The sequence below is a fragment of the Palaemon carinicauda genome, chromosome 44, assembly GCF_036898095.1.
Source record: "Palaemon carinicauda isolate YSFRI2023 chromosome 44, ASM3689809v2, whole genome shotgun sequence".
NCBI classification, from domain to species: domain Eukaryota; kingdom Metazoa; phylum Arthropoda; class Malacostraca; order Decapoda; family Palaemonidae; genus Palaemon; species Palaemon carinicauda.
This window is the reverse complement of record NC_090768.1, coordinates 27943261-27968904: the sequence shown is the minus strand read 5'-3', so window position 1 is coordinate 27968904 and position 25644 is coordinate 27943261. Positions and strand designations below refer to the sequence as shown.

The window sequence follows — 25644 nt, the reverse complement described above, 5'->3', positions numbered from 1 at the left end:
TATCCCTCCTTTCTCCGCTCCAGTTCAAGGGGAGGAGGTGGGGATGGGGGTACCCGCCCCCTCGCTGCCAGCGCATAGACGATGGCAGTCTCAAGCTGTCGAACTACGTTTGGTTTGGTTTCAGGTGTTGTCTGAAACAAAAATGCAGTTCAGTTACGAACTCGCAAAAACACGGAAACTCTACGAGAATTAGACCGAAGATTTCACTTATTCATTGTGGTAACTGGCAAATTAGTCTTTAGCTGGCTCGTAGTGATAACAACGATGGCAGTCATTGATTCACTGTCAAATCTGACTCCGCCTCCGAGAGCCTGCAGTGTGTGCCCTTTGTCACCACCCAGTCAATGGCTGGGTTGGTATGCCTTCAGTCGGCAGCTCGCCGACAACCGGCGGACTGCTGACAGCCCGAGGGGTCGCCGACGATTCAGCGGGCTGCTGGCTATGCGTATAGTTTTCACCACTACCCAGTCACATTGAATGCTGGCTAGGATGGTGTGCCTTCTGTCGGCGACCCACTGATGACCGACGAGTCACTGACATGCCGGAGAACTGCTAGCCATATCGGTACTGAAGTCCTGTGCCAGTTGACACCCCCAAGTACTAGCCTTGACGGTAATATGCCAGTTGTATAGGTGTATACAATACCCTGTACATCTGTAGTATAGGACCATATCACAGACAGAAATCTTTGGTACATAACCATACAATAGAATAGTTTTCCAGTACGCTGTGCTTCTAAGCACAATCTCTTGCTGAGACCTACCTGATTTGGGGACTCACTTCCCCCCTTTCTTACACTGACTCTTCATCAGTATCTTTGACTCTCATTTTTAATTCCCTAGATGTAGGCGCTATTTACGCTACTCTATCCTTATGGGCTAGAATCTTCCATTGGGCCCTTCTTAAAGGGGATGCCCTAGAATCAATAATTAGGAAGGCCGCAGCAGTTGGCTGGAGGGATTCACACGTATGTCTCTCCTATTCTTTTCCTGCGTACCTATCCTAAGCTTTATACAATAGAAAGGAATCTTCTATTACAGTGAAACACTGAGAAGCTGATATAGGCAAACGGTCAGGTATGACCTAAAAGGAGGACGGAAAAGTTTCTTAGTTCTCCTTGGGATGTTAAACAGCATCCCACAGTTACAATGACCATTGTTCCACAAACAGTCAGAGATGTAAACTTCTGATCATGTGAAGCAAACAGACCTTCTGGTAGGAGGGAGGTTCCTTCCGGGTCGCTGGACCTTCGATCCTTGGGTCCAAGGCCTAACCAAGATGAGACTAGAATGGAAATGGATATATCTCCACCATCCTTTCCTCAGCTCTTCCTACATTCAAATCCCCCCTGGAAGAGTATACTTTAGAGCTCTAGAGCATACTAGGGGTAAGGAAAGTAGAGTCCATCGATTTCCAGGGAAGGCTTTTTGGTGTTCACGTGAAGGACTCAAGAAAACTCTGAGTCATTCTGGACTTGGCGCCACTCAACAAGTTCCAATAAAGCAGCAAGTTCAGAATGTTAATCCTTCTGAAAATAAGGTAAGGGGTGTTCGCAGTCTGGCCAGACCTGAGAGATGTCTATCGGCAGCTTCCAGTCAGTCACCCCCTCCCCTCCTACCTAGGATCCAAGTTACAGAAGATAACATATATCCTAGACAAGATTCTCGTCGGACTAGATTCAGTCCTAGGATCTTCATGGAATTGGCAGACACAGTCAAGCGAAACCAAGCCTAGAAAGAGTTCAGGCAACAATGGACCTAGACGACAGGCTGGGGTGGGCAGCACCCAAAACGGCTGTCTATGAGCATCCATGGAGATGATCCGGCCCCCGGAACATCGGGATGCAAGATAACTTCAAGAAGTCTCGATTCTCTCCAGCTCAGGGGCTTCAATGTTTTTAAAAAATCATTGAAACCTGTGGCCACCCTAACTCTCCTTTCCCTTAGGGATGTAAAAGGAGATCGCAAGGTCGGTCAAGAAACTATGGTAATCAGTCAGGATTCCAAGACGCTAACAGGGAGGAGTTTTGAACTTTCTCCAGTTCACGATAATGACAGACCCAGTGCTTCGAGCACAGCTGTAAGATGCGTTAAGAGGCTGGAGAAGATACGCATCAAACGCTCGAAGAGATCTAATAGGACCAATGATGGTCATTCCTTCTTCGCTTACCCTACAATGACCAAAGGCCACAGGCCCGTAGGCCATATTAGCCTTGTAATGGGTGGAGAAACTCTCTCCACCCAGATCAGACCTCCTCAGGCTGCTCTGAGGTATCGAAGCAATAATGAGGCGTCGAAACTGTCGAGGATAAGGGACGTCTCATTTCATTAGGGAATGTTAGCCATCCCTCCCTTAAGGGAATGGCACCTATCAGCAGCTCATGTATAAATGATCCGCAAGGTGACAGCGGATGCTCTTCTCGGGCTCAAGCCAATAGAGTTGGAATGGTCCATGGACGCAGACCCATTCCCTCCCAGATGGGAACAAGTCCCCGAGCTGCAGATCGATCTCTTCCTCATGAGCGTCATCAAGATACTATCTCGATATATAGCCCCATGCGAGGATCCTCTAGTGGAGATAACAGACATCGTGTCTCTCGAATAGAAGGGATGGACTTAGGAATTCCTGTTCAGCCCATCCAATCTCCTGCGGAAGGCCCTTTACATGCTGAGACCCTTCCAGGGAAGAGGGGCTCTGTTGGCTCCCAGGTAGCCCAAGAACACCCCGTTCCCTGTAATGAAGGAACTGAGGCTGAGGCTGGTCCTAGTTCTGCACCTAGGATTATCCAGGAGGTTCAGAAGTTTTCTGCCTTCGATTTTATCACAGAGCACCTGATCCCTTCATCTTATGAATTCCTCACCCTAATGGTTAGGAAAGAGACTTGGTATCTCAAAAGGCAAAATAGAATACCTAGAAGAATACAAGTCGAGTCAACTAGAAGACAATACGAGTCTTCTTGGCGAAAAGTAAGTTGCTTTGTAAAGCAAAAGGACCAAAAGGAATCTTATGATCTTCTGCCTGTCCTTCTCTGTCCACCCCTATAATGAAGGTCTGGCGGCCAACAGCACGATGGCCTTTGAGAAAGGAGGCAGTGCATCCTTGGATACTATGAGAAGATTGGTTCCTCGCCCCTGTTCCCATATGAACCCTTGAGTAAGCACCAAGAGTATGGCCGGCTTTGCGAGAGAGGTCGCTTGATTGGATCTTTGGATCCATGGACCAATATCCATGTGCAAGTCAGCCTCGACTAGACCTCTTCTATATGCCCTTTAAGTGGATCTGACGAATGAAATCTTTAATAAGATTCTGAAGACATGTACAGGCTCAGGCACCACCAAAGCCCATCTTATGGTCTTTGGACAAGGTCCTACATTATGCCTCACCTGTGAACAATGAGGATTGTTCCCTCAAGGATCTAACCCAAAAGATTATTTTTCTGTTCACAATAGCCTCTGGGGCTAGAGTTAGTGAAATAGTGGCCCTATCTGGGGATGAGGGCCACATTAAGTGGGAGAACTGCATCTCTTTCCTGATCCAACCTTTCTCACTAAGGACGAACTACCCACTAAGAGGTGGGGTTCCTGGAGAATCTGCCCACTGAAGGAAGATGTCTCTCTAGGTCTGCTAGAGTGCCTAAGGTCTATCTTCGTAGAACTCCAGACTTCAGGAGAAACAGCTCTTTACAGGAGAAACCTCTGGATCAAACTATCCCTACAACTGAGGGCGAAGCTCACCTACCTTGTTCGCGGAGCGGATCCTGACGGTGCTCCTGCAGATAGTGATCCGAGAAAAATTGCTTCGTCACTGAACTTTTCAGTGTGTGGGCTTGAGCCTCTTCGCTCATTTACTGGTCAGAGATTGTCGAGACTGTCTTACAGACACTATGCTAAGCAAGTCTATGGATTGAAGCATTATGTGGTGGCGGCAGGTGGTATTTTGGACCCTGTCATCTAGCTCTGCGATGAACAGTAAATTGATTGGGACTATCAATTAAAAAGAGAAGGGGTCAGCATTTTTCGTGTGACCTCCCTTTGAATAAGTGTTGCCAAGGTAACACCAAATCTGTTCAGAATCTCAGGTGTGAAATTATACGGATAACACTAGTGCCGTGTGTGCATAGTACACAGTGTTGTTAGGCTATATCATGTACAGAAATTATAAAGAGAAATCTTATTAAAAGAGCTTTTCTTCAGTCTGAGAGTGGCACTCATCATTTCTTCCCCTTTCAAAAAAGGGAACATTAATTTCTGTATATGTCTCTTGTATAATTTCCTTATCATGCTACATTCATTTAGCATGTAGTCATTTATTAGAAATAAATGTCTATTAAAATGCAGTTGCATCCTAATTTGCCCGACAATTGCATGATTAAGATGCCAGAGTTCCTTGACTTACTCATGTAAGTATTTCTCATATCATTGTATGCTTACAAACAACGGATGGGGACACTGATATTGGTTCGGCAATATATACAAACCTTGAGACCGTTTGTATTCTCAGTGTATACTTATGCTTGTTCATACAATATATGCTACCTTGAGGCCCCTTTTCTAATGTCTAAAATGACTCTTCCCTGCAGGGGGCAGGAAGCACTAACATTGTTATGCTTAGTGATAATGATGGATAAAGGTAAGATCATTTGTCTCAATTGGCCCTTTTGGCCATAGAAATATTGTCCCAAGGTTAAGGCACTGATGAAAATCCACAGATACATTAATTCTCTGGTATGCTTCCATCAGGACGTCATGGCTTGAGCCCAAAAAATGGATTTTGAGCGAAGCGAAAAATCTATTTTTGGGTGAGATGGCCATGACGTCCTGATGGACCCACCCTTCTTTTCTATGAAAAGATCTTCACAGTTTCCCTCCCGAACTACTGTATCTGTTGCACCATGCTCAACGTTACAAGGAATGACCGCCAGAGGGAATGGCGCGGTTGTGATACGATAGTAGTAGGGGAACCAGGGTTACCCCTAATGCGGCTACCCTTCTAATTCTGCCACGTTTCCCCCTCGAAGCGTAAAGGCTATTCGGGGTGCAGATTGCCATGTGGCGTGTCAAGAATACGTCCCCTGATTATATATGATATCCTTGAGAGTAAGTCTTAAGGGTACTCAAACCAGAACTTAGAATTCTGTGAAACCTTTGGTTTGATTCTCTGGGAATATCACTGTAGTCATATATACCTTTGGGAAGCTACTAAAGGAACCTTCCATCAGGACATCATGGCCATCTCACCCAAAAATAGATTCCGTTTTATAGGATTGGTCTCAGGAAAAGACTGTGCAAGGATACCCAAGGTATGTTGGAAAATAACCACTGTATAATATATACTATGGTTTTCTGTCTGCAGTATACAGTGAACCCTCGTTTATCGCGGTAGATAGGTTCCAGACGCGGGCGCGATAGGTGAAAATCCGCGAAGTAGTGACAGCATATTTACCTATTTATTTAACATGTATATTCGGACTTTTAAAACCTTCCCTTGTACGTAGTACTGTTAACAAACCACCCTTTACACCCTGTAATGTACAGAACACTTAATGCATGTACTACAGCACCCTAAACTAAAACAGGCACAAATATTAAAGGCGATTTTATATCATGTGTTTCCTAAACACCTAAAAAGCACGATAAAAAATGGCAACCAATGTTTTGTTTACGTTCATCTCTGATCATAATGAAGAAACAAACTCATTTAGTGTACACATATATGTACGTATGGTTAGTTTTTGCATCGATTATATTGATTATACAGTACTGTATGTTGATTTTTTTATTACCAATGTTTTAGTTTACGTATTTTTCTTAGGACTTCCAAATGAAATCTTTTTCTTTATGACGCCGCCTGAAACGACGGCGTGTACGCTCAGAACAAACAAGGCATTTAACACGCATGATGATAGTGATAAATAATGATACAGTACATACAGTATTTACAGTACAAAGCATTTACAAAATATGTTACCTTACAAATATAAATTATACAGTACTTGTACGTAGCAAAGCAGGAAAACAATTTGAGAGAGAGAGAGAGAGAGAGAGAGAGAGAGAGAGAGAGAGAGAGAGAGATTGTTTTACGTACGTAAATGTAAATTTTAAACAAAAAAAATATGATAGGTTACAACATGTAGACTTTTAAAACCTTCCCTTTAACTTAATGCATACAGTACGTACATTACTAAACTATAAAACAGGTTAAAGTAAAAAATAAAGATTGTTACTGTACTCACCACGAAAGAAGTTCAAGAAAAACTTGAATGACGATGGCGATGAATTTGCTGCACAGTAGAAATGATGATGATGAAGCTGATGATGTGTTCTACTGTGCAGTCAATGATAGTATTTTACGTCTCTTCAGACGGAGGTGTCTTTTCCTGGGACACCTCTTCAACTTCTTCAATTTCTTCCGAAGGCGTACTAGCAGGAGGAACTGGCTCTTTTTTGCGAGGCTGAAAAAACATTGTGATCGGAAGTTGTTGCCGCTGCTTCTTTTTTCGATCCAAGAGCATCCTGTAGGGAGTCGTGATGTCATCGACCTTGTTGCAGAATTGCATCGAGCGAACCATATCCTCGTCCCACTCTTGCAACATTTCTTTCGCCTCCTTCATATGGTTGCAGAACTTGGCGAGCCGTTCTAATGTTAAGCCCGTTTCTTCTACATTTTCTTGGGTCTCTTCCTGGGTACCCTCACTCTCTTCCTCACTTGCCGATTTCGTCAGGTCTTCGAGGTCTGCGTCAGTTAGGGGCTGGGAATGGCAGTCCAACAACTCGTCGACGTCTTCAGTCGTCATGTCGCCAAACCCGTCACCCCCAATTATGGCAGCCAACTGCACAGATTTCCGTATTGCAGAGTGTTGGATTTCCGACGGAGTAAATCCCTTGTCGTCGTAAACAATATCGGGCCACAGCTTCTTCCAGCTCGCATTTACGGTTGCAGGTTTCATCTCTTGAAGTGCCTTTTGAATATTCTGCAGGCACGTGGCTATGGTGTACTGCCGCCAGTACGCCTTCAAGTTGAAGTCTTCATCCTCGTCATCTTGGGCAGCATCCACACACGCAACGAGGTCCGCCAAGGTATTCTTCGTGTAGAGGGCCTTGAACGCCCTGATAACCCCCTGGTCCATTGGTTGAATTAATGACGTGGTGTTGGGTGGCAGGAACTCAACCTGAACGCCCTCACGCGACAGGTCAGTTGCGTGTCCACCAGCGTTATCCATAAGGAGAAGGATCTTGAATGGCAAGCCCTTCTCTAAGAGATATTCATGGACTTGCGGGATGAAACACTGGTGGAACCAGTTGGAGGTCAGCATCTTCGTAATCCATGCTTTTTGATTATGCATCCAGTACACGGGAAGGAGATTCTTATTTTTGTTTTTCAAAGCGCGAGGATTTTTCGACTTATAAATAAGCCCCGGCTTTAACAAAAATCCAGCAGCATTGCCACACATCACGAGGGTAACGCGATCCTTGAATGCCTTAAAGCCAGAGGCTTTGGCTTCCTCTTTGAACAGGAAAGTTCGCGACGGCATTCTCTTCCAAAACAAGCCGGTTTCATCCATATTAAACACTTGTTACGGCTTGTATCCACCTTCAGCGATAATGTTCTTGAAAGTCTGGTTCACGTAAGTTTCAGCAGCGGCAGTGTCAGCGGAAGCAGACTCCCCATGCAGGGAAACGCTTTTCAGGGCGAAGCGTTTCTGAAACTTCGCGAACCATCCTTTGCTGGCGGAAAAACGTTGTTTCTGACGCTGGGAATCAGTGGAGGTCCCTGGTTGAGGATCATCTACATCATCATCTTCTTCAGCATGGTCGCCATCGTCGTCATGAGGTTCCTTTGCCGCAAAATTCTCATACAAGCTCAAAGCCTTTGTTCGGATGGTGTTCGTATCCAACGCTATGTTCTTCTTCCGACAGTCGGCAATCCACACAGCTAAAGCACCTTCCATGCGTACGATCGTTTTATTACGCGTTGTAACGACTCGCTTCGCTGATCTGCTAAAGGTGATTGCAGCAGTCTTTCTAATGTTCGCCTCGTCCTTCCTGATGTAGCGAACGGTGGATTCGTTGATGCCAAAATGGCGGCCGGCGGCCGCGTAACTTCTACCATCTTTTAACATGTCGAGAAGCGTAACCTTCTCAGCTATCGTCATCATTCTTCGGTGGCGTTTAGGCTCACTACCAGCCTTACTAGAAGCAGAACGCTTGGGAGCCATTGTAACAGAAAGTTCAACAAAAAGTTCAACTTAAAACAGTCGCACACAGCACAGATTAAACTTCACAAAGTTAAGAACGTCTACTCAGCAATACGCGGAAAGAGAAAGTGAACGATGCAGACCCGCGAGAACTGTGATGCTGGAAGTTGAAGATGCGGGCAAAACACCAATCACAGGCTAGATAACAAAACTTGAGTTTTGATTCGTCATCTGTCAGCGCTTGAACCAATCACAACCCGTCTTACAGTACATGGTGCGTTGGTTACTCATAGAAGATGCCCCGCGCATACTGAACGTACGTAGATTAAGTACAAGGGTACCGTAATAATAATAAATAATGATAATAATACTGTACAGTACAGTAATAATAATAATAATAATGATTAATAATAATAACAATAATAATTTTATTAACAACAACAACAATACAGTAATAATAATAATAACAATAATAATAAAAATTTACGTACGTACGCTATTTTACGCCTCTCTCTCTCTCTCTCTCTCTCTCTCTCTCTCTCTCTCTCTCTCTCTCTCTCTCTCGTACGCTTACAGTACTTATTCGAAATGTGATTTTTGCAACAAAGAATATTATTGGATGCAGTACTGTACTACGTACGTATACATACAAAAGATTCATGGAAAAGAAGCACATCCATTACAGTACACACCATTCTAATATGGTATGACTGCATCTGATTTGCGTTTCATGTTCGATTTAATTTTACTACGTACTGAATTATCGTATGATCACATTCTCTTTTCGTGTTTTATTTCTTTCTGTGCTGAATTATATATCATATGTAATGCAATGAACAATCAGTAAGAGCAGATATTACTAATTACAGTATTAATGGAATTACAGGTAACAAAATATCGTATTTGGTTATCTTCAGATTTCGCGGTATTTTCGAATTTTCCGGAAAATCCGCGATATGTATATATATATGGGTTATGGGAAAACCCCGCGAAGTGGTGAATCCGCGATTGTCGAACCGCGAAGTAGCGAGGGTTCACTGTATACTATACTGCAAATATACTGGCTACTGTATAATCATATACTGTAGTTCAGCCGGCAGGTTGCCGGCTAGGCTAGCACCTGGTGGCACAGTCCGGCCGGCATGTCGCCAGCTGGGTAGTACCTGGCGATACTGGTCCAGCCGGCATGCCGCCGACCGAGTAAGTACCTGACGGCACCGGCCCAGCCGACATGCTGCCGGCTGGGTTAGTACCTGGCGGCACTAGCCGACAGAGAGAAATAAAGCATGGAGTGAAGGGCTGCCTTATTAAAATGTATGTTTACATTAAATAAGGGTGTAAGTATATAACCTTACTGCCTTCCTCCAGAATGTGGGTTCAAATGGAAGAGGAGAATACATCCTTCAAGCTTCCATCCAGCCACAAGATCCGTTGCCGGCATTGCCGGTTTCAAGAATGTGGATGGCAGTCCAAGCGAGGACTGAAGAACACTCAGCAGCAGAGGGGTCTCCCACTGGCAGCCGTCACAGCCGGCACAACCTTTCCCGGAGCCTTGTGTCCATAAGGGAAAGACAGTGACTAAACAGCTGCTTACGTAGGAGCCCGGCCGGCACCACAACCTATCCAGCAAGCGATGAGATTGCAGGACAATGGCCACAGGATTGCGATAGCTAAGCCATCGCTAAAGGACAGAGAGGGGAAGGGAAAAGGGTCCTGTATCAAGTGTAGAAGAAGGCGGCAGGATTGCCGCCACTTCCACACAAGAGTGAAACAATGTTTCAGTATCGGCGCCATCCTAGGTGGCAGAAGAATATCTATTCTTCAGCCGAGGGTCTGCCGAATCTATCAAGTGTAGAAGAAGGCGGCAGAATTGCCGCCACTTCCACGCAAGAGTGAAACAATGTTTCAGTATCGGCGCCATCCTAGGTGGCAGAAGAATATCTATTCTTCAGCCGAGGGTCTGCCGAATCTATCAAGTGTAGAAGAAGGCGGCAGAATTGCCGCCACTTCCACGCAAGAGTGAAACAATGTTAAAGTATCGGCGCCATCCTAGGCGGCAGAAGAATATCTATTCTTCAGCCGAGGGTCTGCCGAATCTATCAAGTGTAGAAGGCGGCGGCAGGATTGCCGCCACTTCCACACAAGAGTGAAACAATGTTAAAGTATCGGCGCCATCCTAGGTGGCAGAAGAATATCTATTCTTCAGCCGAGGGTCTGCCGAATCTATCAAGTGTAGAAGAAGGTGGCAGGATTGCCGCCACTTCCACACAAGAGTGAAACAATGTTTCAGTATCGGCGCCATCCTAGGTGGCAGAAGAATATCTATTCTTCAGCCGAGGGTCTGCCGAATCTATCAAGTGTAGAAGAAGGCGGCAGAATTGCCGCACTTCCACGCAAGAGTGAAACAATGTTAAAGTATCGGCACCATCCTAGGCGGCAGAAGAATATCTATTCTTCAGCCTAGGGTCTGCTGAAACAGGACTAGTCTTCTAGATTGCAGGGGAGAAGGTGGCGGCATCATACTACCACTTCAAGTGCGGCCTAGGGAGGCTTAGCCTCCTATGCCGGCAGCTGTAAGCCGGCAGGGGAATGACTACTCGCCCTGCTGCTCTGCCGCCGGCATAAAGACTGAATACTCTGAGGTTCTGTCGAAAACCAAAGCCGTGATCTCGCCGGCAAAGGTGGGAGACAGAAAACCCTAGCCTAGTCAAGCCTGAGTGAACTACTCTATGGCAAGACCAGATAGGGTTGTCACCTATGGCGGCACTCAGATGGAAGGAGGGATTGCCCTTAAATCTCTACAGGAGACAAGTATCGAGTTATATAATTCTAGGAGATGTACTATCTCCCGTTGAATTGATAAAACGATACACGAGGGTAAACGGGGATAATGTCTGAAAGTATACTACAGCACATAGGCTAGGTAGCCTAGCGCGAGACGAGATCTCGGTTACCTAAATCGCCGAAACTCTAACGTATACGATCGACAAAAGGAAGAGGAAATTATATGCATAAAATATATATCTTTACTAGTATAATTGTGCCTAAATAGCTTTCATAATTTATTAATGCTATTACAACCGGGAAAGTTGTTCTGCAAACTAAATAACACATGCATAACGAACGACAGCGCCCATGGCGCCTCCGGTGACAGGCCTAGCTCCTTAACACAATAAATCACTCTAATTTCACTGTGAAGCAGGAGCTAAAAATTATACACTGTAAAGAATAAATACTCAACTTTCCAGAGGCAAAAGAAGCTGGAGATTGCATATTTAATCGTCACAAAAGCGATCAAAAACGTTAGATCAACAGGGAAAACCACCGTGAGAATTCGCTACAAAAATAGGAATGAGCGCCATCTTGGATACTCTTAGTAGTACGGGAGGAAGGGTAACCTTGATAACGGCTCCCCTTCTGTTTTTTACCATTCTTCCCCCTCAAAAAGAAAACGCTATTCGGGGTGAAGATTGCTATGTGTCGTATCAAGATACGCCTGTATACGTCCCCTGATATTATACGATATCCTTAAGAGAAATTTTAAGGATATTTGTGCCAGGAGTTAGAATTCTGGAGACCTAAAGGTCAATTCTCTGGGAACATCACTGTAGCCAAATATCCCTTATAAAGTGACCTATAGGAACCTTCCATTAGGACAACATGGCTTGAGCCAAAAAATACACATTAACTGGCTGGTAAAAAATTGATAAATTCCTCTCACTTTCTGTTTGCAAACAAAAGATCAGATAAACTATAATCTCACTTATACAAACATGACTCATTCATATGATCAAGCAAACTCAAAAGATCATGAAATATTGTATGATTTATATCTCAGGACAAAGCTCTCTCTCTACAAACAGGAGAAAAAGGTACTCTAAACATATACTGTACAAACATCCCCTTATGTAATCAAATAAACAATTTTGTAATCTTGATACACATATGTTTACAATAAACACCAACCCCTCATCTGATCAAACAAACACACCAAAAACATATCTCTCTCTTCCCACAAAAGTGAAAAAGATAGGCTAAACTCAGCATATACAATAATCACTTTTTTTAGACTCGTAGCTTCTACTTGGGATATTTCTGTGAGTGATATACCAGAGAAATTTTACCTTAGAGGTTATCAACGGAGTTCTGACCGGAGCGAATATCCCGAGAGATATCATGTACAAATCAGGGACATGTTGATAACAAGCCTTGGTTATCTTTCCCCGGAGAGTTAACCTTGTCTTGAAGGATAAGGTAGAGGGTAGGATACGTGAGTAAGCGAGCCGTTACAACTCGCTATCTCAATGTGCTACAACTAACACGTTTCCTGTTGAACCATTTCCTCTTCGCAGTGTCATCTTTGACAATCGCTTGGGGAGTTTCTGCTTGTTTTATCTTAACTTTTTGAGTGATTATAAAGGAATTAGAAATAGCCTCCATAAAACAGGACACTGTTTCATAAAAGTAACAAACTAAGATTTAAAGTCATCAGTTTTTTTGCCAAAAAGTTTCTTACGAGATAATCGAAACATTTCGTATAACTAATTAATATCATATGGTTAATGCCTACATGCGATAAAAAAGGATGGATCTTTGTCTTCTCATAACAGCCTACTCACCATACATTTGCCACGTAATTGTATTTTAAACAAGAGGAAGACATACGTTACTTTGTTAATCAATAACTTTTTTTTTTTTTTAAATCAAACATGAAATATAGAGCTGAAGAGGTCAGTCTCCATCTGACTTAGACAAAAATAAAATGAAGTATTTAACTTGGTGGCTTTAGAAGGAGCTGATCGTTCTCCCAGATGTGAGGAACATAGGGGAGACAATGAAATTTGTTTTTATCATTTATTTGAGGTTGGAAAGCACATCTTTGAGATTATTAGCATAGTGACTAGCAAGTATGAATCACTGAAATAAATAAGGAATTATATATGTAATCTTAATACTTACTTGCAGTGAAATTTTGCACAAACTCTCTGATAGAGGCTTGTGAAGCTAAATCACATTTCATGCAGTGTACCGATTTGTTCTGGGTATCCCAAGCAATGTCTTTTCTTGCCTGTAATGAAGAATTTAAGTACTGTATTACATATCTATCATGTTCAGCATGTAAAAAATGTTATTTTCATTAGTAAAATAAATTTTTGAATATACTTACCCGGTGATCATATAGCTGTCAGCTCTGCTGCCCGACAGAAAAACCTAAGGACAAAATACGCCAGCGATCGCTATACAGGTGGGGGTGTACATCAACAGCGCCATCTGTCGAGCAGGTACTCAAGTACTCCATGTCAACACAGAACCAATTTTCTCCTCTGCCCACTGGGTCTCTATTGGGGAGGAAGGGAGGGTCCTTTAATTTATGATCACCGGGTAAGTATATTCAAAAATTTATTTTACTAATGAAAATAACATTTTTCAATATTAAACTTAGCCGGTGATCATATAGCTGATTCACACCCAGGGGGGTGGGTAGAGACCAGCATTACATGTTGACATTATTATGAGCTAAGTATTTTGTATTTCATTTTAGCAGTTATTCGAAATAACAAACATAAAATCAATAAGTACCTGGTAAGGAAGTCGACTTGAACAATTACTCTGCCTTTTTAAGTACGTCTTCCTTACTGAGCCTCGCGATCCTCATAGGATGCTGAGCGACTCCTAGGAGCTGAAGTATGAAGGGTTGCAACTCATACTAAAGGACCTCATCAAAACCTCTAATCTAGGCGCTTCTCAAGAAAAGACTTTGACCACCCGCCAAATCAAGTAGGATGCGAAAGGCTTCTTAGCCTTCCGGACAACCCAAAAACAATAATAAAACATTTCAAGAGAAAGATTAAAAAAGGTTATGGAATTAGGGAATTGTAGTGGTTGAGCCCTCACCCACTACTGCACTCGTTGCTACGAATGGTCCCAGAGTGTAGCAGTTCTCGTAAAGAGACTGGACATTCTTAAGATAAAAAGACGCGAACACTGATTTGCTTTTCCAATAGGTTGCGTCGAATATACTTTGCAGAGATCTATTTTGTTTAAAGGCCACGGAAGTTGCGACAGTTCTAACTTCGTGTGTCCTTACCTTCAGCAAAGCTTGGTCTTCCTCATTCAGATGGGAATGAGCTTCTCGTATTAACAGTCTGATAAAATAGGATAAAGCCTTCTTTGACATAGGCAAAGATGGATTCTTAACTGAACACCATAAAGCTTCAGACGGGCCTCGTAAAGGTTTTAAAATAGAACTTAAGAGCTCTTACAGGACATAAGACTCTTTCTAGTTCATTTCCAACCATACGATAAGTTTGGAATATCGAACGATATTGGTCAAGGCCGAGAAGGCAGCTCGTGTTTGGCTAGAAAACCAAGTTGTAGAACATGTAGCCGTTTCGGATGAGAATCCGATGTTCTTGCTGAAGGCATGAATCTCGCTGACTCTTTTAGCTGTGGCTAAGCATATCAGGAAAAGAGTCTTAAAGGTGAGATCTTTCAGGGAGGCTGATTGTAGCGGTTCGAACCTGTCTGACATAAGGAATCTTAGTACCACGTCTAAATTCCAACCAGGTGTAACCAAACGACGCTCCTTCGTGGTCTCAAAAGACTTAAGGAGGTCCTGTAGATCTTTATTGTTGGAAAGATCTAAGCCTCTGTGACGGAAGACTGATGTCAACATGCTTCTGTAACCCTTGATAGTGGGAGCTGAAAGAGATCGTTCTTTCCTCAGATATAAGAGAAAGTCAGCTATTTGAGTTACAGAGGTACTGGTCGAGGATACGGATACTGACTTGCACCAGTTTCGGAAGATTTCCCACTTCGATTGGTAGACTCTAAGGGTGGATGTTCTCCTTGCTCTAGCAATCGCTCTGGTTGCCTCCTTCGAAAAGCCTCTAGCTCTCGAGAGTCTTTCGATAGTCTGAAGGCAGTCAGACGAAGAGCGTGGAGGCCTTGGTGTACCTTCTTTACGCGTGGCTGACGTAGAAGGTCCACCCTTAGGGGAAGTGTTCTGGGAACGTCTACTAGCCATCGAAGTACCTCGGTGAGCCATTTTCTCGCGGGCCAGAGGGAAGCAACTAGCGTCAACCTTGTCCCTTCGTGAGAGGCGAACTTCTGTAGTACCTTGTTGACAATCTTGAACGGAGGGAATGCATATAGATCTAGATGTGACCAATCTAGTAGAAAGGCATCTATATGAACTGCTGCTGGGTCCGGGATTGGTGAGCAAAATATTGGGAGCCTCTTGGTCATCGAGGTTGCGAAGAGATCTATGGTTGGCTGGCCCCAGGTGGCCCAAAGTCTCTTGCATACATCCTTGTGGAGGGTCCATTCTGTTGGAATTATTTGTTCCTTCCGACTGAGACAATCTGCCATGACATTCAAGTTGCCTTGGATGAACCTCGTTACTAGTGAAATATCTAGACCTTTTGACCAGGTGAGGAGGTCCCTTGCGATCTCGTACCATGTCAGAGAGTAGGTCCCTCCTTGCTTGGAGATGTACGCCAAAGCCGTGGTGTTGTCCGAGTTCACCTCCACCACTTTGCCTTGAAGGAGAGACCTGAAGCTTTTCCAGGTCAGACGTACTGCCAGTAGCTTCTTGCAGTAGAAATGCATTGTCCTTTGACTCGAGTTCCATAATCCCGAGCATTCCCTACCGTCTAATGTCGCACCCCAGCCTACGTCCGATGCGTCCGAGAAGAGAACGTGGTTGGGAGTCTGAATAGTCAGGGGATGACCCTCTCTAAGGTTGATACAGTCCTTTCACCAAGTCAGACCAGACTTTATCTTTCCGGAAACCGGGATCGAGACCGCTTCTAGCGTCTTGTCCTTTTTCCAGTGAAAAGCTAGATGGTATAGAAGAGGACGGAGGTGTAGTCTTCCTAGTGACACAAATTGATCCACGGATGACAGTGTCCCTACCAGACTCATCCACAGCCTGACTGGGCAGCGTTCCTTCTTCAGCATCTTCTGGATGGATAGCAGGGCTGGGGGTTGATCGTCTTGTTCAGCAACGTCCTCATCAGAGGGTTCCTCATCCGAAACTGATGAGGAAACGGCAACGGAGTGGGCAACGTCTGACTCGCTGAATCCGGTCGTACTGGTGGATGCGTGACGGAGCCGGACGCAATATCATGGTACTGCTGCACAGTCTGTGAACTGTCAACAACCATGGTGACGCGAGGAAGTACAGCGTCAACCCGAAACTGTCTAGACTGTCTGGGTTGTGCAGTTAACACCCTACCGGGTTGCTGAGGTTGACGCACTGCGTCACAACAAGTCACCTCTGCTGGTTGTTGAACGTCTTCCTAGTGAGACACTGAACGTCAACAACCACCTCCGAGCGTCGCTTAACGTCAACGTGCGACTGGCAACCCACACTGGGTCGCATCGGTGGAGGAACCACCTCAACTGGCAGACGCGAGTAGGATACCTCAGCGTCAACAGGGCGCACAACCAACCGGTAGGAAGGTTGTTGGCCAGAAGGTTCTTCTCCGTATTAAGTCCTCTATCAAGGACACAAGCTTGGACTGCATGTCTTGCAGCAAAGCCCATTTAGGGTCTACGGGAGCAGGTGTGGCAACAGACGGGGTTAGCGACTGAAGCGGAACCATTTACCATCCCTGGAAGCCTTGTTATGTGTGACATAATAGTACAGCAAAACTTCAAAGGCTCGACAAAAGTTGAGAAGTTGACCTGTAAACAACTGGAGCGTCTCCTGGCTAGGCGCCTGGGCGAGTCTACCAGAATTGAGAAGTCTACCTGGGCAGAGGCATGAACTCCCAAGCCGAGAACTTCTCTCGTGTCCTATCAGACTCTCGCTCTATAAGCCAGTTAAAAAGAAGGGAAATCAAAAGGCTGTATCCCTAAAACTCCTCCTGGTGCAAAAACCAGTCGCCTAGCCAACGTAACGCTCTCTAGGAGAGCGAGAGAGCACTAGCTTAACAACAACGGCTTCGAAGTAGCTAGGCCTAGTGTAAGTTCTGACGTGAGGCGAACGAGGAGCAGCAGTTACAAGATCCGGACGAAGATCCTTAAAAAATCATCATGATTTAATTAAAGTCCATAGGAGGCTAAGCAGCTTAAGGCTCCTCTCCAAATGACAGAGTCCTCAAAGGAATATCAGTAGGAGGGAGAACAGCACTTTCTCATCTACAGGAACCTTGTCCGAGAAAAGCTAGGTTATCTCAGTGAGGGTCTCACTGGTGCATTAGCAGCAGACCAGAAGGCAACGTTATGTAACTGCTTGACAGTCTGTGAACTGTCAAAAACTGAACTGTCAACCACAACAGGTGCGTGAGGACATACAGCACTGGTGCATTAGCAGCAGACCAGAAGGCAACGTTATGTAACTGCTTGACAGTCTGTGAACTGTCAAAAAACTGAACTGTCAACCACAACAGGTGCGTGAGGACATACAGCACTGGTGCATTAGTAGCAGACCAGAAGGCAACGTCATGTAACTGCTTGACAGTCTGTGAGCTGGCAACAACCAAAGCTGTGTGGGGAAGCCTTAACTCCTGACTGACTAGTCTGCTGCGGGCGAGTGGCGGTAACCACAGTGGGTTGCGGAGGCTGACGCACCGTGTCAAAACACGGCAGCTTAACTCCACCCTCCTGTTGTTGTGGTAGCACACGCACGACAACGGAGGGTTCCGTGCGTCTGTGAACGTCAGCATGCGTCTGGCAGGGTCGACTGCGCATGGGTGCAGGAGCTCTCACAGCTGGAGTGTGGGAGCAGGCAGCCACAGCGTCTGCTGGGCGCACAACCGTGGTAGGTTGTAGGCTAACGGGTGCAGCGTCAACCTTCTCCGCACGATACTCCTGCAAAAAAGATGCTAACTGTGTCTGCATAGACTATAGCAAAGACCACTTAGGGTCTACAGCAGCAGGTGCGGCAACAGACGGTGTTACTGCCTGTTGCGGTACCGCTTTACCTCTCTTAGGAGGTGTGCAGTCATCGGAAGACTGCAGCGAGTCCGAACTGACCCAGTGGCTACACCTGGGCTGTTGGACTTGTGCGGAAGGGACCGACTTGCACTTAATAAGCTGCGAGACCTTGGTCCAAGGTTTCTTACGAGAAACCTCTTCCGCAGACGAGAAGTAAATGGGCTCTCTCGTCTTTGTGTGGGTGGGGCGATCTTGGGTAGATACGCCCGAAACCACGGAGGGAAAAACGTCTGTTCGTTGATCAAGGCCTGACGAACCCATAAGTCGTTCAACATTACTTCTCCCCTGGGCTTGGGAGCTTGCAAGAGGTCCCGGACTAGGTGAACGACAGGCACGAACAGACGAACCCTCGGACGCAACACTGTAACACTTTGCGCATATCACTTTATCACTTCGATTTTCTGTTTTGCACTTATTTCACTGAAATCGAAACTTTTACTGATTTCTACCTGAAACACGCAATCCTACCCTTCATTAAAAGGTAGTAATTGCGAAAACAGTCGTATAATGCAACAGAAAACATATATAAAGATAAAGAATTCAGTGGCTGGGAAAGAGACTAAACACTAGTTCAAATAAACTACGTTTACAATCTCTCACCGCACATAGCCTGGGAACAAGAATAAAACCCTAGAAACGTTTTACCTTCTTCCCCGTACAGCGACTAGGGAGGAGAGTAAAACGAGAACAACGTTACCCGCTTGAACGAAACGTTTTTTTCTCCTCTCTCTCCCTCCGTCTCTATCTCTCTCTCTCTTTCTCTCTTGATTTCGCACCTGAGAGAAGAGCCCAATTATATATCGTCAAAACATGTTATTTGCTAAAGGAAAAAACTGAAAGGTTTTCCAAATAAAAAGTTCCTTTAATTTAGAATTTAAACCATTTAAGCTAAGAAAGAATGAACGAAACGCCAGAATCGGTTTACTCTTACTGCAAAGTGAAACCGTGATACACTCTCTCTCTATCGTAACGATAGAGCGCATGTTGAACGTCCTGAATGTCAACAACTGCGTAGACTAAAAAAAAAACTAAACGTTAGTTCATCTTTGAAAACAGTACGAGACTATCAAAGAAATTCTTTCATAAAACATTAAATTTAAAAAGTTTTAAATTCTTTAAAGGTTAAATACGATATAACGGGCTCAACGTTGATTAACTTCGGTTCCAAGTTAGGACCGCCTACTATCAGGAAAGGTCGCATATAAACAAAACATAAAAATGTTATTTTCATTAGTAAAATAAATTTTTGAATATACTTACCCGGTGATCATATAGCTGTCAGCTCTGCTGCCCGACAGAAAAACCTAAGGACAAAATACGCCAGCGATCGCTATACAGGTGGGGGTGTACATCAACAGCGCCATCTGTCGAGCAGGTACTCAAGTACTCCATGTCAACACAGAACCAATTTTCTCCTCTGCCCACTGGGTCTCTATTGGGGAGGAAGGGAGGGTCCTTTAATTTATGATCACCGGGTAAGTATATTCAAAAATTTATTTTACTAATGAAAATAACATTTTTCAATATTAAACTTAGCCGGTGATCATATAGCTGATTCACACCCAGGGGGGTGGGTAGAGACCAGCATTACATGTTGACATTATTATGAGCTAAGTATTTTGTATTTCATTTTAGCAGTTATTCAAAATAACAAACATAAAATCAATAAGTACCTGGTAAGGAAGTCGACTTGAACAATTACTCTGCCTTTTTAAGTACGTCTTCCTTACTGAGCCTCGCGATCCTCATAGGATGCTGAGCGACTCCTAGGAGCTGAAGTATGAAGGGTTGCAACCCATACTAAAGGACCTCATCAAAACCTCTAATCTAGGCGCTTCTCAAGAAAAGACTTTGACCACCCGCCAAATCAAGTAGGATGCGAAAGGCTTCTTAGCCTTCCGGACAACCCAAAAACAATAATAAAACATTTCAAGAGAAAGATTAAAAAAGGTTATGGAATTAGGGAATTGTAGTGGTTGAGCCCTCACCCACTACTGCACTCGTTGCTACGAATGGTCCCAGAGTGTAGCAGTTCTCGTAAAGAGACTGGACATTCTTAAGATAAAAAGACGCGAACACTGATTTGCTTTTCCAATAGGTTGCGTCGAATATACTTTGCAGAGATCTATTTGTTTAAAGGCCACGGAAGTTGCGACAGTTCTAACTTCGTGTGTCCTTACCTTCAGCAAAGCTTGGTCTTCCTCATTCAGATGGGAATGAGCTTCTCGTATTAACAGTCTGATAAAATAGGATAAAGCCTTCTTTGACATAGGCAAAGATGGATTCTTAACTGAACACCATAAAGCTTCAGACGGGCCTCGTAAAGGTTTTAAAATAGAACTTAAGAGCTCTTACAGGACATAAGACTCTTTCTAGTTCATTTCCAACCATACGATAAGTTTGGAATATCGAACGATATTGGTCAAGGCCGAGAAGGCAGCTCGTGTTTGGCTAGAAAACCAAGTTGTAGAACATGTAGCCGTTTCGGATGAGAATCCGATGTTCTTGCTGAAGGCATGAATCTCACTGACTCTTTTAGCTGTGGCTAAGCATATCAGGAAAAGAGTCTTAAAGGTGAGATCTTTCAGGGAGGCTGATTGTAGCGGTTCGAACCTGTCTGACATAAGGAATCTTAGTACCACGTCTAAATTCCAACCAGGTGTAACCAAACGACGCTCCTTCGTGGTCTCAAAAGACTTAAGGAGGTCCTGTAGATCTTTATTGTTGGAAAGATCTAAGCCTCTGTGACGGAAGACTGATGTCAACATGCTTCTGTAACCCTTGATAGTGGGAGCTGAAAGAGATCGTTCTTTCCTCAGATATAAGAGAAAGTCAGCTATTTGAGTTACAGAGGTACTGGTTGAGGATACGGATACTGACTTGCACCAGTTTCGGAAGATTTCCCACTTCGATTGGTAGACTCTAAGGGTGGATGTTCTCCTTGCTCTAGCAATCGCTCTGGTTGCCTCCTTCGAAAAGCCTCTAGCTCTCGAGAGTCTTTCGATAGTCTGAAGGCAGTCAGACGAAGAGCGTGGAGGCCTTGGTGTACCTTCTTTACGCGTGGCTGACGTAGAAGGTCCACCCTTAGGGGAAGTGTTCTGGGAACGTCTACTAGCCATCGAAGTACCTCGGTGAGCCATTTTCTCGCGGGCCAGAGGGAAGCAACTAGCGTCAACCTTGTCCCTTCGTGAGAGGCGAACTTCTGCAGTACCTTGTTGACAATCTTGAACGGAGGGAATGCATATAGATCTAGATGTGACCAATCTAGTAGAAAGGCATCTATATGAACTGCTGCTGGGTCCGGGATTGGTGAGCAAAATATTGGGAGCCTCTTGGTCATCGAGGTTGCGAAGAGATCTATGGTTGGCTGGCCCCAGGTGGCCCAAAGTCTCTTGCATACATCCTTGTGGAGGGTCCATTCTGTTGGAATTATTTGTTCCTTCCGACTGAGACAAACTGCCATGACATTCAAGTTGTCTTGGATGAACCTCGTTACTAGTGAAATATCTAGACCTTTTGACCAGGTGAGGAGGTCCCTTGCGATCTCGTACCATGTCAGAGAGTAGGTCCCTCCTTGCTTGGAGATGTACGCCAAAGCCGTGGTGTTGTCCGAGTTCACCTCCACCACTTTGCCTTGAAGGAGAGACCTGAAGCTTTTCCAGGTCAGACGTACTGCCAGTAGCTTCTTGCAGTAGAAATGCATTGTCCTTTGACTCGAGTTCCATAATCCCGAGCATTCCCTACCGTCTAATGTCGCACCCCAGCCTACGTCCGATGCGTCCGAGAAGAGAACGTGGTTGGGAGTCTGAACAGTCAGGGGAAGACCCTCTCTAAGGTTGATACAGTCCTTTCACCAAGTCAGACCAGACTTTATCTTTCCGGAAACCGGGATCGAGACCGCTTCTAGCGTCTTGTCCTTTTTCCAGTGAAAAGCTAGATGGTATAGAAGAGGACGGAGGTGTAGTCTTCCTAGTGACACAAATTGATCCACGGATGACAGTGTCCCTACCAGACTCATCCACAGCCTGACTGGGCAGCGTTCCTTCTTCAGCATCTTCTGGATGGATAGCAGGGCTGGGGGTTGATCGTCTTGTTCAGCAACGTCCTCATCAGAGGGTTCCTCATCCGAAACTGATGAGGAAACGGCAACGGAGTGGGCAACGTCTGACTCGCTGAATCCGGTCGTACTGGTGGATGCGTGACGGAGCCGGACGCAATATCATGGTACTGCTGCACAGTCTGTGAACTGTCAACAACCATGGTGACGCGAGGAAGTACAGCGTCAACCCGAAACTGTCTAGACTGTCTGGGTTGTGCAGTTAACACCCTACCGGGTTGCTGAGGTTGACGCACTGCGTCACAACAAGTCACCTCTGCTGGTTGTTGAACGTCTTCCTAGTGAGACACTGAACGTCAACAACCACCTCCGAGCGTCGCTTAACGTCAACGTGCAACTGGCAACCCACACTGGGTCGCATCGGTGGAGGAACCACCTCAACTGGCAGACGCGAGTAGGATACCTCAGCGTCAACAGGGCGCACAACCAACCGGTAGGAAGGTTGTTGGCCAGAAGGTTCTTCTCCGTATTAAGTCCTCTATCAAGGACACAAGCTTGGACTGCATGTCTTGCAGCAAAGCCCATTTAGGGTCTACGGGAGCAGGTGTGGCAACAGACGGGGTTAGCGACTGAAGCGGAACCATTTACCATCCCTGGAAGCCTTGTTATGTGTGACATAATAGTACAGCAAAACTTCAAAGGCTCGACAAAAGTTGAGAAGTTGACCTGTAAACAACTGGAGCGTCTCCTGGCTAGGCGCCTGGGCGAGTCTACCAGAATTGAGAAGTCTACCTGGGCAGAGGCATGAACTCCCAAGCCGAGAACTTCTCTCGTGTCCTATCACTCTCTCGCTCTATAAGCCAGTTAAAAAGAAGGGAAATCAAAAGGCTGTATCCCTAAAACTCCTCCTGGTGCAAAAACCAGTCGCCTAGCCAACGTAACGCTCTCTAGGAGAGCGAGAGAGCACTAGCTTAACAACAACGGCTTCGAAGTAGCTAGGCCTAGTGTAAGTTCTGACGTGAGGCGAACGAGGAGCAGCAGTTACAAGATCCGGACGAAGATCCTTAAAAAATCATCATGATTTAATTAAAGTCCATAGGAGGCTAAGCAGCTTAAGGCTCCTCTCCAATTGACAGAGTCCTCAAAGGAATATCAGTAGGAGGGAGAACAGCACTTTCTCATCTACAGGAACCTTGTCCGAGAAAAGCTAGGTTATCTCAGTGAGGGTCTCACTGGTGCATTAGCAGCAGACCAGAAGGCAACGTTATGTAACTGCTTGACAGTCTGTGAACTGTCAAAAAATGAACTGTCAACCACAACAGGTGCGTGAGGACATACAGCACTGGTGCATTAGCAGCAGACCAGAAGGCAACGTTATGTAACTGCTTGACAGTCTGTGAACTGTCAAAAAACTGAACTGTCAACCACAACAGGTGCGTGAGGACATACAGCACTGGTGCATTAGTAACAGACCAGAAGGCAACGTCATGTAACTGCTTGACAGTCTGTGAGCTGGCAACAACCAAAGCTGTGTGGGGAAGCCTAAACTCCTGACTGACTAGTCTGCTGCGGGCGAGTGGCGGTAACCACAGTGGGTTGCGGAGGCTGACGCACCGTGTCAAAACACGGCAGCTTAACTCCACCCTCCTGTTGTTGTGGTAGCACACGCACGTCAACGGAGGGTTCCGTGCGTCTGTGAACGTCAGCATGCGTCTGGCAGGGTCGACTGCGCATGGGTGCAGGAGCTCTCACAGCTGGAGTGTGGGAGCAGGCAGCCACAGCGTCTGCTGGGCGCACAACCGTGGTAGGTTGTAGGCTAACGGGTGCAGCGTCAACCTTCTCCGCACGATACTCCTGCAAAAAAGATGCTAACTGTGTCTGCATAGACTGTAGCAAAGACCACTTAGGGTCTACAGCAGCCGGTGCGGCAACAGACGGTGTTACTGCCTGTTGCGGTACCGCTTTACCTCTCTTAGGAGGTGTGCAGTCATCGGAAGACTGCAGCGAGTCCGAACTGACCCAGTGGCTACACCTGGGCCGTTGGACTTGCGCGGAAGGGACCGACTTGCACTTAATAAGCTGCGAGACCTTGGTCCAAGGTTTCTTACGAGAAACCTCTTCCGCAGACGAGAAGTAAATGGGCTCTCTCGTCCTTGTGTGGGTGGGGCGATCTTGGGTAGATACGCCCGAAACCACGGAGGGAAAAACGTCTGTTCGTTGATCAAGGCCTGACGAACCCAAAAGTCGTTCAACATTACTTCTCCCCTGGGCTTGGGAGCTTGCAAGAGGTCCCGGACTAGGTGAACGACAGGCACGAACAGACGAACCCTCGGACGCAACACTGAAACACTTTGCGCATATCACTTTATCACTTCGATTTTCTGTTTTGCACTTATTTCACTGAAATCGAAACTTTTACTGATTTCTACCTGAAACACGCAATCCTACCCTTCATTAAAAGGTATTAATTGCGAAAACAGTCGTATAATGCAACAGAAAACATATATAAAGATAAAGAATTCAGTGGCTGGGAAAGAGACTAAACACTAGTTCAAATAAACTACGTTTACAATCTCTCACCGCACATAGCCTGGGAACAAGAATAAAACCCTAGAAACGTTTTACCTTCTTCCCCGTACAGCGACTAGGGAGGAGAGTAAAACGAGAACAACGTTACCCGCTTGAACGAAACGTTTTTTTCTCCTCTCTCTCCCTCCGTCTCTATCTCTCTCTCTCTTTCTCTCTTGATTTCGCACCTGAGAGAAGAGCCCAATTATATATCGTCAAAACATGTTATTTGCTAAAGGAAAAAACTGAAAGGTTTTCCAAATAAAAAGTTCCTTTAATTTAGAATTTAAACCATTTAAGCTAAGAAAGAATGAACGAAACGCCAGAATCGGTTTACTCTTACTGCAAAGTGAAACCGTGAAACACTCTTTCTCTATCGTAACGATAGAGCGCATGTTGAACGTCCTGAACGTCAACAACTGCGTAGACTAAAAAACTAAACGTTAGTTCATCTTTGAAAACAGTACGAGACTATCAAAGAAATTCTTTCATAAAACATTAAATTTAAAAAGTTTTAAATTCTTTAAAGGTTAAATACGATATAACGGGCTCAACGTTGATTAACTTCGGTTCCAAGTTAGGACCGCCTACTATCAGGAAAGGTCGCATATAAACAAAACATAAAAATTTATTTTTATATGTTTATAATAAATGGAAAGTTAATCGAAGAGGCCTAATAAAGGCGGAGAGATATAAAATATATAGATCTATAACGTGTTAAGCAAAATTACTAAAAACCTAAACACACTTCCGTCTAAGGGAAGGGTCGGCCATTTAAAAGTGAAAGAGAGTCCATACTCTCTTTGTCACCATAATTAAATCTATCCAAAACGAGTTCAAGTTTTGAAATGAAGATAAAACCCCTGCATAGCGAAAGCTC

General features: G+C 45.0%; 1 protein-coding gene across 1 annotated transcript in view; it reads right to left on the bottom strand.

The window, feature by feature from the left end:
* The window catches only part of LOC137634470 (retinol dehydrogenase 13-like), a 118307-nt gene that overhangs the window by 33011 nt on the left and 59652 nt on the right, over positions 1-25644 (bottom strand). Inside the window, exon 3 of the mRNA XM_068366886.1 lies at positions 13154-13262. Within this exon, the coding sequence (XP_068222987.1) occupies positions 13154-13262 (109 nt within the window). The remainder of the gene's footprint in view (positions 1-13153; positions 13263-25644) is intronic.